The following is an 18,538-nucleotide window of genomic DNA, read 5'->3' as shown; positions in this document are numbered from 1 at the left end:
AGGGTCATGCACTAAAGTCATAAACCTCTAGGCCCATGAACCAAATTCATGGATCTCTATGATCATGCACTTCTAGGCTCATGAACCAAATTCATGCACCTCAAGCTCATGAAACGAATTCATGTATTTCTAGGGTCAGCCCGACTGGGCCTAGAGTTTGGTCCTGGTCTCATGTCGGTTTTAGCCTCATCCGTATTGAACCGAGTAACATCTACAGGTATACAATCAGGCCAAATATTTCTCACATTAAACAAGAGAAAAACATGCACAAGATGCATTTGAGAGAGAAACGTATGAAAAAGATAACATCTTGAAACAGTTACAGTGCAAGCAAATGCGTTGTCTTCATCGCACCTTACATAACACCTCGTTACTCCACACGTCACAGTCTAGCCTGATATACAATTGCCGTTAAGACGTGTGATACGTCGCACACCGACATGTGAATCTCATGAATGCCCGGAATACATTCCAGGAAGGCTGAGTGCATGGGAGAATGCCTTTTTTGCGTGGTTTATGATCTGGTGGGGGGAAAACCCTATGTACTTACAGTCAAGCTTCTCTGAGAATTTTCTCTTCGAGCTTGTTTCGTTGAGATTAACTGCTGTTTGTGGAGTTACGTGCGGCGTTTCTGCAGCGCTTTTACACGGGGGAAAGTATTTTTTTTATGAGGTACAAATTATTGTCGTAGTTACACCTTCGTAGCTCTTGTAACATATATCACAGCCATGTCTCTTCCCTCGTTGCTTGCACACAGTGTTGCAGCAGGCTTAATGTAGCTACTTACAAGTACATAGACGCTCTATGGAAGGGGCAAGGCGGATTATTATCTTTAATGTATGCAACCACGCGGATATGTTCAAGTTGCCACTCATGGATTGGTTTTGAAATTACTTTAAAGTAATGTAAATTTTAAGTAAATTTTTCAACGGAATCGATAGTATCCAATGCTGTCTCGGTTACGTCTTGATTTTACACTGTCTTCTCCAATCAAAAGTCTTGAAAGTCCTGTGCTCATCTCGATTTTTACAACGCCGTCTCTGCACTATTCCTGATTTGCATTCATTTTCAATTAGATGGCGTTTTGAGTATGCATCTGGATATATGACTTGCAATGTTGTTATTTCTAATCTCAACTCTTGTTAGACTTCACTTTGAATGTGCACATAAATTCTCCACTTGTACGATATTTTAACTTAAGTGTGGTTATTGCATGACTGGGACATTTTCTTCATCCATGCAGGGTGCTTATACAGCTTGCCACACATGATGACGGAGCATCATGGAGATGGAAACACTGAGAAACAGGCGGGCGTGGATTGGCTCTTGCAGTCACGTGACTCCTCACTGCTCACCGCGCATGCGGATTAATCAGCCGTTGTGTATGGCAAGCCGTATAGTTGGGATATTGTGTGAAAAGCCATCTTTGCCTCAATTAGATTCAAGCTATATTTAAACTATATTTACACTATGTTGTAAGATTATGTATTTTAATGGTCTGAATACTTTTATGTTCAACTAACGTGAGATTTTGGACTTGTGGTGTAGTAAATATATGAAGTGAACTAGTATTTGAAACTTTCAGTGAATATTATATCTACAACTTTAGAGGAGAAGGTCTAAATATGGGCGAAGGTTTAAATAAGGGTTTTGGAATTATCAGCGCTGCCGGGTGCTGCAGCATGGCAGAGGCTATTGGAACTAGTTATCTGTCAAGGACAAAGGTTGAAGCGCCAATTCACAAGAGAAAGTGGTGGTTAGTTTCGGCCTTGGACGCTGTTATAGAATTGCGACCTCCGAAAACTTCTTGCAGGTATGTTTTAACTCAGAGTTTTCTGAATTCTTATCTCCTTTGTATAGGTTATGATATTAGAGGTACATAAAACAAATGTGGGCTTTTATAATGCCATGATTTGTTTGTGAAATATGTACCACACAGAGCGAAAATAAATTTAAAATATAAATAGCGTGATGGTCTAAATATGGGCTGTGACATGATGTCTAATGTTGAGATCACATTGTCAACAAATATTTGGATGTTTTTCTTAATTTCAAGTTTTCCCATTTCGCGTGATTTTCAAAACAACAGATTATTCATAAATATGAATTTTATAATGCTTCAGCGATAAATGACTGTTCTTTTTAATTGTAATTGCTTTTTGTGATATTGCCACTAGTAGCCCATATTTGGACCACAATTTTGAAATACATCATGTTACCATTTTTTTGGAAATTGATTTTCTTTTAAAAAATGGAGACCTTCTATACTTTAGCATGCTATTAGATTTAAGTACATATTTCATAGATATGTATTTTAAAGGCAGGTGCTTCATATATGAATTTTTTTCCTCCGAAAATGACAACATGAAAAGGGGGGCCAATATTTAGACCTTTTCCTCTATTATTGACAGAGATAAGACGTCACGTGATTTAATTATTGCTTCTAATAGGTAGGAAGACTAGCATACGAGATATTTTTATGATGCATTCAACTGTTACGAGTATTAAATAGTATTATCGGCCTACCAAATTTTGTATCTGTAGCTATATTCGTTTTTGACTCCTGCACTGTCGTCCTGGCTTTCTTTTCCGTATTGCTCTTAATGTCTGAAAATATCGACAGGTATTACTGGAGGAAGGGAAATGGGTAAGAACGTTCGATTATTCGAAAAGTTTATAACGTAACGGTGTATCTAGGTAAGGATGTCGAATCGACCCTTCCTACTAGAAATATGTATGATACAACGTTGGAAAGGGTATGAATCAAGTATTCCAGAAATGTAGGATTTCTGGTGAGGAAACAACAGGAAGTGGAAAAAAAGTAGTATTAATTGCCCCCAGATTCCGAGCTCCGCCTCTGGGGTAATTGTGCAGTCCAGCCTAAAAGACAAAGACAGTATACAGCGTGTCCACAAAGTCCTGCTACCATTACAATGAAACATAGCTCCTAAACTATATGAGAAAAACACATGCGGTTTTTTGCAACGTGTTCTACAGCTCTCAAAGTTTTAATAAGTAGTGGCATTTTATTATTATTATTTCAATTTTTTATTGTTTTTTGCAGATTACGTTGTGAGCGACAATGACGACAGCACAGGAGAAGGCACAATGTGTGTGGTGGTATATTAACGGGGCTCATGTGGAAGTGTGTTAATTGTAAATATAACTTTGAGAGCTGTAGAACACGTTGCAAAAAACCGCATGTCTTTATGTCATATAGTTTAGGAGTTAAGTTTCATTGTAACGGTAGCAGGACTTTGCGTACACGCTGTATTTCCCTTTGTATATAATATTTAGCATAATGTGTGGGAAAAAGTGTGGGGGCAACTCCCTCTTCGCCCTCCTAATCGCCGCCACTGGTTAGATGTTTTGTATTAACAAATTCAATAGCGACACTAACTTGGAAAAGCATTTTCACTTTTTTAAACATAATTGAAAAACAATTGTTTTCCGTCATTCTCCGCAAATTCCTGCCTTGCCTCTACGATGAATTATAACGCCATATAGTATGAAAATTCAAGTATACGCAGTTTTCGGGGTGGAAATAACCTTTTTTTATAGTTCCATGGCAAAGTTCGTTTCCAAAATCAACAACGAACATGGCAAACTCGAAGTAATTCTTGTACCTCTAAACATTCTATAAAAATGATATTTTCGTATTGAGTATCAATATCTATGTACCTGGAATCTTCCTACGTAGATGTCGCTCTTGTTTGAGGCACTTTTTTAAACTAGGAATTGATTCATCTGTGTTACTGATCTGTGAGAAACAATTTAGGATTTCTTTAATAACCCTAAACACACGTTGCTAAGGTCTTAAAAAAGGTGGGAATTCTATCCTTAAAAAGGGGTGAATGAGTGATTTTTTAATTTTCTCGATCTTTTGGGACAATTTCAGGGGGTTCATAATGGAGCATTTTTTTCTTTGCCTACGGGGCTTCTTTCATGGAGAACATTATGTCAGTGAGTGGTGGGATCCGAAGCGACACTGGAAACCTTATATAAATGTAACTTTTCATTCCGAACTGCCAGACAAGATGCACGTGTCGCTCAGATTGGGCCGTTTTCTGAATAGTGTGCATCGTCTTGTCTCGGTCACAAACTCAGTGAATGTCTTTTGCTGCTGTTGTTGTTACAGACTGCAGGAGAAATCGCCTATTCCTGTGTGTGTACAGTTTGTGGTTGTGTCGTTTGTAAGTTTGGTGTGAAATCCCTGTGTCGCTTGCCATTTGTCGTTTTGTCACTTCTGTTTGAAGCTGACAAATTTTCGACGTAAAGGTATTCACGATTAAAATTACCACCTGAGCGCTAGTGTCGCTTCCAATATGGCCGCTCTACGTAGGATAGATCTTTGTTTACATTCAGTAGTAATAGCAGCGTGTTGTCATTGCTGGGATGAAAGGAACGTTTAAATTACGCGTTATATTTAAATATTGCGAATGCGATGTGAATTCCAGGAACTATAACGAAGGTGAAGCTGTGCTGAGAGCGAAGCATTAAATTATGATAATAAAAAAGTAACACGGGAAACGCACACGAAACTAATGTATACGCACTGGCTTTTCAAAGCGGTGCTGTTTCATCTGCAATGCACCTCGGTTGTAACTGCCTAACTCGGGCTCTCAGAAATGATTTGAAAATAAAGCAATTCACCTGTATTGCAAAGCTTGGGAGGAAATAAATGAAAACATGCTGTTGCAGTTTTTCCCCCAAAGAGGCAGGCTGGATTAATAACACACCGGATAATGATAATAATAATAACAATAACAACAATTTTATTGAGACTATTTTCACTCTTCACTGAAAATTGACATACTGAATGAAATAGCAACGTTAGCATGTCAATTATGTTTTTCTGAGTTACCTATATGATTACGGACATTAATTAATTCTCAAACTATTTTCATCTTTGCACTTAATCGACTTGCACCTGTTCCAAATTACATACATAATACATTGTTTTCGAAAAAAAGGTTATATTCATAAAGAACAATTTAAAACTTACTTTCATGGCAATAAATTCATCTTTCCGTCGTACATTCTTCGTAATTTCCTTTCCGCATTTCAGTTATGCCAATCTTGTCAATCAGTTCTGTTTTCCCTGACTCATTTAAACATTTCATTTTGTTGATTCCACGGGGTGGAAAACACATGTAAGCTTTTCACTTGTCCTGAACCACAAAACGATTTAGAGCAAAAAACTGAACAGTATACATTACTTTTTCGCATGTTCCCCATGCTTTGAATGGCTTCAACACGGCGAAGCGCAGCGAGGTGTCCTACGTGGAGTGGTTCCTCAAAATCTCACCAGATGGCATATCGGATAATTTTAATCGCGAATTGTCGTGGACAAAATTTAGGTGGACATTCATTTTCCGTGGACGTGGCCGTGAACCCCCTTGCTCCCCTTTCGGACGTCATGCACCAAGTTCATGCATCTCTAGGGTCATGCACCAAGTTCATGAATCTCTAGCGCCATGCACCAAAATCACGAATCTCTAGGGTCATGCATCAAATTTATGCATCTCTAGGATCATGCACCGAATTCATGAATCTCTAGGACCATGCACCAAATTCATGTACATCTAGAGTAATGCACCAAATTCATTAATCTCTAGGGTCATTAACCAAATCATGCACCTCTAGGGTCATGCGCCAAATTTATGTACGTCTAGAGTCATGCACCAAATTCATGAATCTCTAGGGTCATTAACCAAATCATGCACCTATAGGATCATGCACGAAATTCATGCTACTCTAGGATCATGCACCAAAGTCATGAAACTCTAGGCACATGCACCAAATTCATGGATCTCTAGATCATGAACTTCTAGGCTCATGAACCAAATTCATGCACCTCTAGGCTCTTGAAACAAATTCATGTATCTCTAGGGTCAGCCCTACTGGGCCTAGAGTTTGGTCCTGGTCTCATATCGGTTTTATTGTCGTCAGCCTTCTGATCATAAAAACAAACGTGAGAACAATGATAATTAACTTTTAAGTTATAGTTTGTTGTTGTTTGTGTATGTCTTCGTGTGAAAGCAACATAATCTGTATAAGTCCTATTACGCCACCTACACTGTGTCGAGAATGGGGGGAGGGCTAGTCGTCCCCCCAACAGTGCCCTCTGGCAGAGTGCAACCCTAAAAATCTATTTTTTCCTTGACATGCCGTTCCGCAATAACGAACGAATATTTTCTCATACTGCAGAGTAATTTTTTTAAATATTATAGTTGAGATAATTTTAATTTACTTTAAACAGAGAGAATTGTGAAAAGGTTTAATACAAAATATGTTGGAAATACTTAAAACGATACATAATAATAATACCTTATTATTATTTAATTTATTTTCCTTCGATTTTGTGTAACTTTTGATTGTTTGATTAATTGATGTAGTTTGATTTATTTTCCTGCGCTTTTGTGTCACTTTTGGTTGATTGTTTATATTCCTTCGCTTTTGTGTTACTTTTCATTGATTGATTGATTTGGTATATTTTCCTGCGCTTTTGTGTCCCTTTTGATAGTTTGATTTTTTATATTCCTTCGCTTTTGTGTCACTTTTGATTAATTGATTGATTTGGTTTATTTTCCTGCGCTTTTGTGTCCCTTTTGATAGTTTGATTTTTTATATTCATTTGCTTTTGTGTCACTTTTGATTGATTGATTGTTTATTTTCCTGTGCTTTTGTGTCACTTTTGATAGATTGATTGTTTATATTCCTTCGCTTTTGTGTCACGTTTGATTGATTTGGTTATTTTCCTGCGTTTTTTGCCACTTTTGATTGATTGTTTATATTCCTTCGCTTTTGTGTCACTTTTCATTGATTGATTGATTTGGTTCATTTTTCTTCGCTTTTGTGTCACTTTTGATTAATTGATTCATTTGGTTTATTTTCCTGCGCTTTTGTGTCACTTTTGATAGATTGATTGTTTATATTCCGTCGCTTTTGTGTCACTTTCATTGATTGATTGATTTGGTTTATTTTCCTGCGTTTTTGTGTGACTTTTGTTTGATTGTTTATATTCCTTCACTTTTATGTAACTTTTGATTGATTGATTGATTTTGTTTATTTTCCTGCGCTTTTGTGTGACTTTTCATTGATTGATTGTTTATATTCCTTCAATTTTATGTAACTTTTGATTGATTGATTAATTTGGTTTATTTTCCTGCGCTTTTGTGCGACTTTTGATCGATTGATTGTTTATATTCCTTCACTTTTGTGTCACGTTTGATTGATTTGGTTATTTTCCTGCGTTTTTTGCCACTTTTGATTGATTGTTTATATTCCTTCGCTTTTGTGTCACTTTTCATTGATTGATTGATTTGGTTCATTTTCCTTCACTTTTGTGTCACTTTTGATTAATTGATGATTTGGTTTATTTTCCTGCGCTTTTGTGTCACTTTTGATAGATTGATTGTTTATATTCCTTCGCTTTTGTGTCACTTTCATTGATTGATTGATTTGGTTTATTTTCCTGTGTTTTTGTGTGACTTTTGTTTGATTGTTTATATTCCTTCACTTTTATGTAACTTTTGATTGATTGATTGATTAATTTGGTTTATTTTCCTGCGCTTTTGTGTCACTTTTGATTGATTGATTGTTTATTTTCCTGTGCTTTTGTGTCACTTTTGATTGATTGATTGTTTATATTCCTTTGCTTTTGTGCCACTTTTGTTTAATCTGCGAGGATGTGGATGAGAGATTCTATGAGAAAGTGATGAATGAACACTCACAAACACCCATGCCCAGGCCGGGATTCAAAAAATGGACACCTGACGCCTTAGCACGCTGTTCTCACTCCGCCAAAATGGTCGCTTATCTTATTCTAAATTTCAGTGTTCACGTTTTAAAAAAAAAGGCAGAAATCTGTCACCTTTTGTCTTACTAAAGTCTGTTGTACTACATTTTAGTTAAAATATATGGTTGAAACTTCCTTTCCTCCTTCAAGATGGGTTGAGGAAGAGAGCAATTCTTGATAAATTATGATCAAAGGATTTATTTAAATCTCTTGCATCAACATTTTGTTGCTGAATACACTAATCCAACACATTTCAACGTTAGTCTGAACAAAGTTATTTATAAGACAATCTTATATTTTGTGTGTGTTCAGAGGAGATCTCTGAACATATCCAGAGGAAAACCAAATGCTTTCAGACATCGGCAAAACCCATCATTTTGCAATACTTTCTCCATGTTTGTTTTGAGTTTTATTTTGGCATAGTAATCTTATTATCTCTCATAGAAATGCGATGATTGTCTCAAATTATGTGTCAGGAATTTTCATACCGTTATGGAAAAAGAGGAAACCATACTATTCATAATGTCCAAATGTTCAAATATTTTTCTAAGGGTTTTATTTTCAACTTCTCTAAATTTTATGTAAAAGTAACATTTTTTTACATGCTATTATATAGTACTTACATCAAAGAAAACTTTCAGATTTATTTTCTAATATTTTATCGTGTAAATACAGATAACGATTATAATGTGTCTTTCCGTACACTATAGATATACAGGGTGTATCATAAGTAATAGCGCAAATTGACACAGTTGAAAGTACACGATAATAGAAGCAAAAAAGTCTCAGTAAACATGGGTCTGCAAACGAGCCGTTTTTGAGATATTTGCGAATGTGTGGTTAGAAGCCGCCACTGACTTCATTGTTTGTAAACGTCGTCCTAGTTGGTAAAATGCTAATACTACATTAAGAAAAGTCATAGGAGATCTCATTGCTTTTATTGAATATTCTACTTACATTACCAAACGTTAGTATGTTACATGTTACAATTACTGTACACTCGTACCTGTTAAAGGAGGTGTTCAAAGTGTCGTCCTTGCATCTGGATGCAATACTGTACGCGATTTCGAACACCACCGGTTCATTTCGGAATTGGTCACAAGCATGTACAATTCTCTGCACTGATTGTATCCATCCTGTTTGATTACAACGCCACCTCTCGGAAATGTTCTGTTTTGTAAACAAAGAGCAAACCTAAGGGAGTAAGGCACTCGGTGTTTACAAAATGCAATCAGTGACGGCTTCTAACCACACATTCGCACACCTTATTAGCATTTTACCAACTAGGACTACGTTTACAAACAATGAAGTCAGTGGCGGCTTGTGACCACACATTCGCAATTATCTCGAAAACGGTTCGTTTGCGGACCCATGTTTACTGAGGCTTTTTTGCTTCTATTATCGTGTATACTTTCAACTGTGTCAGTTTGCGGTATTACTTATGATACACCCTGTATATATTTTTAAATGTATTCATTAAAATTACATTAATATGTTAACAATGAAATCCTTTGTGCGTACTTCTAAAACCGTCGTGGTTATTTTCTTACTTTAGCGGAAATTGGCCCTTAAAACATCATTTCTCTAATCAACTTTCTACAGCATTGAGTAACTTCTTCCGTAAGAAAATATTTTGTTGCGCTGCAAGGGCAACAAATTTTTCAAAGAAATGTGTTGTAACTATTTCGTTCTTTCTTTAAAGTGTAACACGTACACATTTCAGATGTATATTTTTTCTCATTCTGTGAACATTTCAAAGAATTTCCCCTAAATGAAAGCCCCTTTGCAAATGGAGACCGGGGGCTCCAGCACTTCCCTCAAATTCGGACATACCCTTAATACGCATTTTTGATGTTTTAACAGAAGTGGAACGAAAATCGTTCTACCCCTCACACATTTGTTGGTGAGACGTATTTTCAAAATTCCATGAATGATCCTGTAAACAGTGTAGGCACCTGAGTTAAATTGTTGTAAATAATAACAAAGCATTTTTAAACTTCAAGATTTATTTTCCTTTTTCAAACATTTATTTACAAGTTGAGATAAATTTTGGTTTTGTAAACGTAATTAATTTAATTTCAGGAAGGGTCGCTTCCTTGGCAACTGAAAAACAGCACAGCTGTTGTTGGACATCCCTGAAAGGAAGAATAAAATAGTGTCATTTGATATAATTTGGCTGATTATTAAGAGATAAGTTGAGGCAAAAATATAATTTATTTTCAGAAATTAACAGGTTGAAATGAAGACGTCATTTGTAATTTCTATAATTTTGAATCAGTACCTGATTTGTCTTTTTATATCGCAGAAATGATGTAGGATAAAGTTAAGAAATATACGAGGGCTGTACCGAAAGTAATGCAAAAGTGGGTACGTTTTTCATTAAGTGACATAGGTTGTTCAAATTGCACACATTGGTAGATTGATAGATTTGCCTTCTTTTACTTAGCTTCTTGTGCCACTGTTGGCTAATTTGCGAAGATGAGGATGAGTGATGATATGATGAAATTGATGAATGGACCCTCATGCCCAGGTCGGGATTCGAACCCGGAACTCCTAGCGTCGTAGCATGATGTGCTAACCAATTCTCCAGGAGGCCGGCACACATTAGTAGAGTAACTCTTTCTATACTAAGGTGTTACTCACATCATCTTCATAACAAGCATGCACTAGCGCCATAGTTGAATCCAATTCTCGAATCATCTTTGAAAGTTCCAGGTGTGCACCGTTGTAGCCACTTCTTATCAGCCTAAGAAGAGCCCTTCCAAAGATTGATTCTTCATTTCCGGATCATAAAGATACAGCAACGTTTTAAAATCCCGTCACTAGATGTCTCCATTAGCTTTAAAGGCTTCCAAGCCAGTCAGAGCAGAATCACAGCATTATTTCCTTCACATCTGGTGTCATCTGACTAGGTGCCAACTTGACACACAATTTCCTATACACCCACGTCTTCCATGATGTTCTGTGGTATGATCACAGTCCAGTTGTGCAGCACGCTCACGGATTAAGGTTCGTCTGTCCGTCTAATAAATTCGTCCACATGCTGATAAAATGTGTCCGTGTCTCTGTTGATGGTATCCCCTTCACACTGAGTATTTGGATTTCAATGCTGGTTCCCCTTCTTTAAATTTCTTCACCCATCTGTGCGCATTGCTCTTGTCAATGATGACATCTCCGTACACATGCAGATGTCAGCCAGCCTGCATCCATCCTTCATGAATAACCCAATAAAGGTTCCTTCTGCTTCATATCCAGTCTTTACCAGGAATGACGTAGAAAAGTTACTGTAGTGGAAGAGTTACTCTACTAACGCTTGAAATTTCAATAAATTTCGTTCATAAAAAAAATGTGTGCCCACTTTTGCGTAACTTTCTGCACAGCCCTTGTATATACTAATTTTAAAACATCGGAGCTTTAGTCACTTTAGGCACTCTTGCCTAAAATGTATTGCTTACCCCTGTTGCTGCTTTTCCTCTCAGCACAATAGAAGGCAATTTCTTGTCTATGAGTGTCCCTTCATCATTTTCATCTGTCCACCATTCGTTATCATCGTTACGATTAGCCAAAAGGAACGAAAAACATGCAAAACTCTAATAGAATACAGTAAGGCCACAACCAAGACAATATCAAGTTTATATCGATTGTCGATCTCTGTGGCGGAGTGGTTAGCCACGTGTCCCGGGTTCGAATCCCGACCTGGGCGTGGGTGATGTTTGTGTTTCGTCATCAATTTCATTGTAACACCACTCTTCGCGATTAGCCAAAATTGGCAGAAAAGGGAAGCAAAATTAACCAAATCAATTTATGCTTACTGCCTATTTTGGTGCCTTTTTATAGTGCCCATTTTCATCATTTTTGTGCCTATTTGCTTGCCTGCTTTAAAGATTTGTATTGCCTATAAATCCGCACTCTAGCAACAAAGCGAGTGAAACATATTGTGGATAATATTGAGGGTAGGAATAAATACGTACCAGATGCTTTTATAGAACAGTTACGAGTTATCCATGAACCGCTTTGCCGTAATTTGCGTAACCTATAGGGTAGCCATAAACAACCGGTGCGTGGACAGCCCTCGCAATGGGAGCTGCTATGTACGCCACTGGAGCCGACGCGTAGGCGGCGTAGGTCGCAGGGGCGTAGCTCGCAAGGGGCGCCGAATGGTACGGAGCTGAGTGGTACGGCGACGAATGGTACGCCGCTGCGGGCGCTGCAGCGTAGGTCGCTACGGGCGTAGCTGCAGCGTAGGCACCTTCTGCTGGTGCAGCGTAGGTCTTGTGCACCGGTGCCGGAGCGTAAGCCAGCGCGACCGCCGGTGCAGAGGCAGCGTAGGTGGGGACGCCCTGTGCAGCGTAGGCCTTCGGGGCGGGTACAGCGGCGTAGGCGACCGGTGCAGCGTAGGTCTTCGGTAAGGGTACTGCGGCGTAGCTGTGAACCGGTACCGCAGCGTAACCCAGGCTAACAGCGTTCCTCTTCTCGGCGCCTGGAGACGCTGCAACAATGGCTAGAGCCGACAACAATACAACCTGCAATGAAAACAAAGATATATATATATATATTAATAGAACAGCAAGTGGACATTAAGACTGGACAAATCCGGATTTCACTGTACTGATTTTCTACAAATTCTTCATCAAAACTGCACTATCCGGATTATCCTTTGTATCCGAAACGGATAATTTTAAACCCGGATATCCGTTATCTAGATCTTGTGGCTATCCTTAGTTCAAATACTATAACGTTTATAATGACAGAAGTAGTTGTATAAAATAAGATTAAATAATACATGAATTTAAAAAGTTTTCAGTTTCCAAACGTTGTGTACTTTAAACCACTTTATAGTTTACAGATGGCGCGATCAACATTTTATTTCATAGTGCACAAGAAAATCGGCTCTTTTTCCTTTAAATTGCTAAAAAGCCAAAATGTAAAGTACAGGAATATCACATATATATTTCTGAATTTGTGGAGGGAATTTCTGACTTTCCCCTTTACTTCCCATGCCAGCGATATGGTAATTTTCCGTGGTATCTAAATGTATCCATGAGGTTAAAGGGTGACTATCCTGTAAGATAAGTTTCCAATGACACTCTCGTTATGTTATTCCTCAATCCAGTATCATGTAATAAGGATATTACAGGAGGAAATGAAGTAATATTAATTAGTATTAGTATTTTAATTGCAATAATGAAGAATGACTGATGATGGGAATGTTTTCGAATTTGAACACAGAAAGGCTGAAATGTATTTGAAGCTTAGGAGCGAGTCATAACTCCCGAAGCATCCAATCAACAAGCGAGCCTCTGACGTCATATCAACGCAGCACCTATAGCTAACCCTCTTGCTCACGCTCTAGGCTCTTCGTAGACTCGCTAGTTAGACTCGGCAAGTCTGCTGGAGATGTTCCGAATATAATCTGATTCATACCTTTGTTTCCACAGATTGTTATGTTGTGATAATATTCACATGAAGATGTAAAGATAGAATTTCGATATTAATGTAATATATCACCCTATAACTTGTCAGATTTAATGGAAAATCAGTTTTCTTTTAGGCCGTAACATTAACTGTTGCTGATTATGTCCTTAAACACAGCTGCCTCATGCCTCACATATTAGATGGCGGTTACACAGAGGGGGAGGCAGTCGCCCCCCACTTTTCGCCATTTTTGTCCCCGCACTAGACTAAACCTTATATACAAAGGGAAATATACTGTATTTGCCCTCCCAGTTTTGGCACATTGTCCCTCCGGTTTTGGAACCCAATCGCCGCCACTGTATACATCGGAGTCGGCCATCAGTGTTTGTAGACGCTGTCTCGGGAATCTGTGGAGTAGATTGCAGCAAATATGTTTGCATGTTGCAAAACGTATTCACTGTAGCAGAAACTTGCGCATTGCAAAACGTATTCTCTGTTTTAGTCATTTCAAACTTGCTGTGTGAGTAAACATTTTGCATAATGAGAAGAATGCAGCGAAAATAAATAGTCATTTTAACTAATGATGCGATGATGAATGCATAAAAACAAGAAGTGCATTAACCTCTTGATTCATCTTGACACTTAATTTTCTCTTTAAAGAGAAATACAAGTTAAAGTTGATATAATAACAGTCGGTATTTAACATTGTAATTGAAATTGATACATAATTTGGTTCCCGGTGGAGGCACATACTGATTCGGATCACATTTTAGAATTCAGTTTCGGACCCTACTGTGCATAAAGTGGGTGTGAACTTCTTTTTGTAACTTCGGTTAAGTGTGAGTGGAAGTACACATGATCTAGACGTCTTGAAAATCGACTCGATTTTCCTCGATAGCGCTGTGGTTATCAAATGAGGCTTTGTAATCAAGGGATACTGGTTCATTTCCTAGCAGCGAGCGCATTCAAATGCCACTACAAACAGGAGGCCAAGCCTCTAATCTAACCAGTCTATCTTTATGCCTAGTGGTTTTATTCAACACCCCTAACTAGTTTATTTCTGTACCAAATGAGCTTAATCAACACCCACTAACCGCAGCGCCACCTGTCCCCCACTTTCTAGGTATCTTGTACTTCCACATTTAAAATATAAAATTCAGGTTTAAGTTGTTGTCATAGCAGTCGATATGTTACATTTAAATTGAAATCCATATGTGTTTTCTTCCTGTATTAATATACCTTCTTACATAAAAGGCCTGGACAGACTCTTGGTGTATACACAACAATGTAATCAGTGGTAGATTATGGATCACTACATTATTATCAGCATTTCAGTTGGACGTGTGTCTTAAATTGGAGGACAGTTGACTTATAGTTTCAACGTAGTATTTCTAGCGTGTTGCCTTAGTGTGCGAAAAAAAATGTATAATCGCATATTTGCGACTGTTATGCTGATATCGTGTTGATGCATGACCTACCACTGATGACGTTGCACAAATAATCTCTGCGCAGGCCTTGTGTGCAAGAAGGTGGCGTCACTGTGCCTTATGAGCTTCGTGCGCATGCGCATGGAAAATCATATTATAGTCTAACTCGTGGAACGTGCTGTGTGAAACGCTTTTTCATAAAGTTTTACAGACTTGTCACTTAAGTTTGTAACGATGGACAATATTATACAGACAGCAAATGAAAGTTTCAGTTTCAAGCTAAACTAAAATCAGGGATCGAATAGTTCCCTTGTTCGCATAAGAGAGACAATTACAATTTTAACAATGAATTACAGTGTATTTCTTGTACGCGATTCACAGGTGACTTTTGCATTGAAGTTCGCCCGCAGGATATTTTCAGGGGGGGCAGTCATAAAAACTTTTATTATTATTATTGCTATTATTTTGCTACTACTACTTACTATATATAATTTTTAAATTATATACATTTATAAGTTTCCTATTATGTATATATATATACATATTTGCATAACTGTATTCTTAACATATTAATTCATGTAGGACAAAAAGTTTTTTTATATAAAAAATGAAAGCTTAAATGTAGCCCTACTTTAATAATAATAATAATAATAATAATAATAATAATAATAATAATAATAATAATAATAATAATAATAATAATTGTTGCTGCATCTTACGGCCTGTAAGACAAAAAACAATAATTTTTGTTGTAAAATATCTCTACAATTTCACCATTCGAAATACATAAACTCTTTCCAGAAATCTCAGAAGAGTTCAAGTGCCCCCTGGCCCTCCGCTGCGGGCGCCCTTGGTTGCATTGTTTCCCGTCGACAGACAATGTATCAACTTCACAGGTGCCGCTAGATAACGTGGCAACACTGAAACAGTAACAATGCGCTAAGCGACATAGCCTTTGCAGTTTTTACAGAAACATGACGCTCGTGTAAATCACGCAGACGTGGAAGAACGCTAGCTCGTGATGTTGTAGGAGATGCGACGAGTTGTCCTCGGGAACCAGAACGAATAGTTTCCTCGGATGAAAGTGGGAGGGGATGCCGGAGGCAACACGGTAAATTTTCACGTCCCCCCCCCCCCCCACCAAACACGGGCATGAAAATTAATCAACCAGTAGAGCTCAGTCTGCTAACAATAGTTCTTCACTTACGAATTAATCAACTCACCCTAAGCAGAGGCCTCCCTGGTGGTGTAGTGATAACGTCGTCGCCTTTAAATCAAGGCGTCCCGGGTTCGATACCCAGTGGAGACACACAGTGGTTCGGATCTCACTTTAAGCTGTAGATCCAGTTCGGATTTGCCTTTCTGTGCATAAAGTGGACTTAAAATCAATCAAATAAACACACTCTAATCGATGTAATTCTACACGAACACCAAATTGACCTAATCAACACACCTAACTGATGTATCTCAACACCAAATTGGCTTGATCAACACACCCCTAACTGATGTATCTCATCACCAAATTGACCTAATCAACACACCCCTAACTGTTGTATCTCAACACCAAATTGATCTTATCAACACACCCTTAATTGGTCTATCTCAACACCAAATTGGCCAAATCAACGCCCCTAACTGATGTATCTCAACACCAAATTGACTTAATCAAAACACTCCTAACTGATGTATCTCGCCACCAAATTGGCCTAATCAATATACCTCTAACCAATGTATCTCAACACCAAATTGGCCTAATCAACACACCTCTAACTGATGTATTTCAACACCAAATTGGCCTAATCAACACACCCCTAACTGATGTATCTCAACACCAAATTGGTCAAATCAACACCCCTAACTGATGTATCTCAACACCAAATTGGCCTAATCAATACACCCCTAACTGATGTATCTCAACACCAAATTGGCCTAATCAATACACCCCTAACTGATGTATCTCAACACCAAATTGGCCTAATCAACACACCCCTAACCGATGTATCTCAACACCAAATTGATCTTATCAACACACCCTTAATTGGTCTATCTCGACAAAGGTGGGCTTGATCAACACAACCTTTATCAACAAAAAACATTTGAGAAAGAGTCCTTGTCTACAATGAAACAACATTTCTGGTACTAACTTTTGGCAAATATGTGAATCAAAATAACAAAACTACTATAACCACTGCACAGCTTATGTGGCTAACTTACCAAGGAGTTCATCTTTAGTCCTGTAGCCAGATCGAATCGAGAAACAGTTATAGCGTGCATGGATCCAAAAAATCTCATATATATACCGATACATTGTTATAACGGCAGTAATTATGTTCTACTGTCCTCATATCTCACACCCGGCTTCCCGATAGGCTGTAAAATTAATGCATTTCGTGTGAAATCTATCCCAAAATCAGCCGTTGTCGACAAACAGCCTGTGCAGAAATTCCGGTAAATGATGTGAAAAGTTCCCAATTTTTATGGCACCCTGTTGCGCTGACATGGTTGATTTTTACGCTTGCGAATCCGCGTTTTATCTTTTCTCCTTCTGAAACTGATTCTTGCTCCAGTAATGAAACAGGTATTAATTTCTTCAGTGCAAGTGTTCCAACCGTGGGAATGCGACACACAGCACACGCCCACTTCTCTGTGAGTTGGGCGCCAATACAGCAATTATACTCGTCAGAATTGTGCAATGGAGCGAATGCGTAGTGAAAGCTTGCGTAATGTGTTGCGTGCATCACACGCACTCGTCTTGTTGCTGTAATTTGCCGGCGTGCGTATATATACGCGTTATGTCGATGTTGACAATAGTATCGTCACTTCTTATTGCAAATAAATACATTGCTTTTGGCAACACTTCTTCACACTCTTCGTGTAATGAACATTGTTGTTTTGTTGTTGTCCTGAATCACATTCCTAACATTATGGGTAAACGGAACCATAGGATGCATGATTGGTTTATATAGAATATTTTACTTCGCTTTTCTGCTAATTTTGACTAATCGTGAAGATAAGGATGAATAGTGATATGATGAAGAGATGAAGGGAAAATCACAAACACATATGGACAACACACAGCTAAGTCCAATAAAGGCTTAAGCGCGCTTTAGACGAAAATATTTCATGACATTTCTCAAGGATAGGCTCGCTCCGTACCATTTTTCGTAGCGTAACCAATCAGAAGCGATCTCTAGGTCACGAGTGCAGTTGTAATGGCGGTCGCGTGAGATGTAAACGTATCACTTCACACTTTTAAACGACGATAACTATTCAACCGAGAAGAATATCGCTTCGTATTAAATGGTTTTAGGTAGAGAAGAATGGCGCTGATTAAATACATACTTTACAACGTTTACTGTACACGTATGGAAGAATATTTTAGCTTTTTCAATTCTAAACACCGTGAACATAACATTGACGGTGTAACTCGACGTGCCTTTCGTGCTGTATGTATTGTACATTATAATTGAAACAGCTAACAGAAATGTTCCGTAAAATGCTTTCGTGTAAAATACTGTCTGTTATAAGAATTTTGGAATCATTTGCATAGCATTTACGCTAGTATAAGTGTTAAAAGGAAATGCTTTCGTCTAAAGCCGGCTGTATGCTGGCCATGTAGGGGTAGCGCCAGGAGAGCGCGAAGGGATGCTTGCGAGCCCCCTAACTTTCTTCCGCACCACCTTCAGCACCCCTTCAACCGAAAATACTGTTAATTCTTCACAGAGGAAAAAGTTTGGAATGATCAAAAATAGTTTTCTGGCAACCAAACACTTGTTTAAACAAGCGACAAACAAATAATAAATTTACCTGTAGTAAATGCTCTTTACTAATCGACCACATGTGCTTATAGTTACCAAAGAATTTGTTCAAAATTACCAACTTTAGTAAAGAGTAC

At 38.1% G+C, this 18,538-nt stretch overlaps 1 protein-coding gene across 1 annotated transcript; it reads right to left on the bottom strand.

Annotated features, from left to right (window-relative positions):
• Positions 1-9,796: 9,796 nt before the first annotated feature.
• Positions 9,797-16,923, bottom strand: LOC145980676 (uncharacterized). The gene is made up of 3 exons (XM_083113733.1): positions 16,858-16,923; positions 11,773-12,324; positions 9,797-9,936 (listed from the first exon to the last, which is right to left on the bottom strand). Exons 1-2 carry the CDS (start codon positions 16,915-16,917, stop codon positions 11,800-11,802), a joined length of 585 nt encoding a protein of 194 aa, XP_082969859.1. The 5' UTR covers positions 16,918-16,923; the 3' UTR covers positions 9,797-9,936; positions 11,773-11,799.
• Positions 16,924-18,538: the final 1,615 nt, after the last annotated feature.

The sequence above is a fragment of the Lepisma saccharinum genome, chromosome 28 (assembly GCF_977018435.1).
Source record: "Lepisma saccharinum chromosome 28, izLepSacc3.1, whole genome shotgun sequence".
In the NCBI taxonomy this organism is placed as follows: Eukaryota; Metazoa; Arthropoda; class Insecta; order Zygentoma; family Lepismatidae; genus Lepisma; species Lepisma saccharinum.
The sequence above is the reverse complement of the archived record's forward strand: the minus strand, read 5'-3'. Positions and strand labels throughout refer to the sequence as shown.

Excerpts from the sequence above, each read along its gene's own strand:
- LOC145980676 (XM_083113733.1), bottom strand. The coding sequence starts at position 16,917 with ATGCACGCTATAACTGTTTCTCGATTCGATCTGGCTACAGGACTAAAG. Across the intron at positions 12,325-16,857 it reads GACTAAAGATGAACTCCTTG|GTTGTATTGTTGTCGGCTCT; the intron begins GTAAGTTAGCCA and ends TTTTCATTGCAG.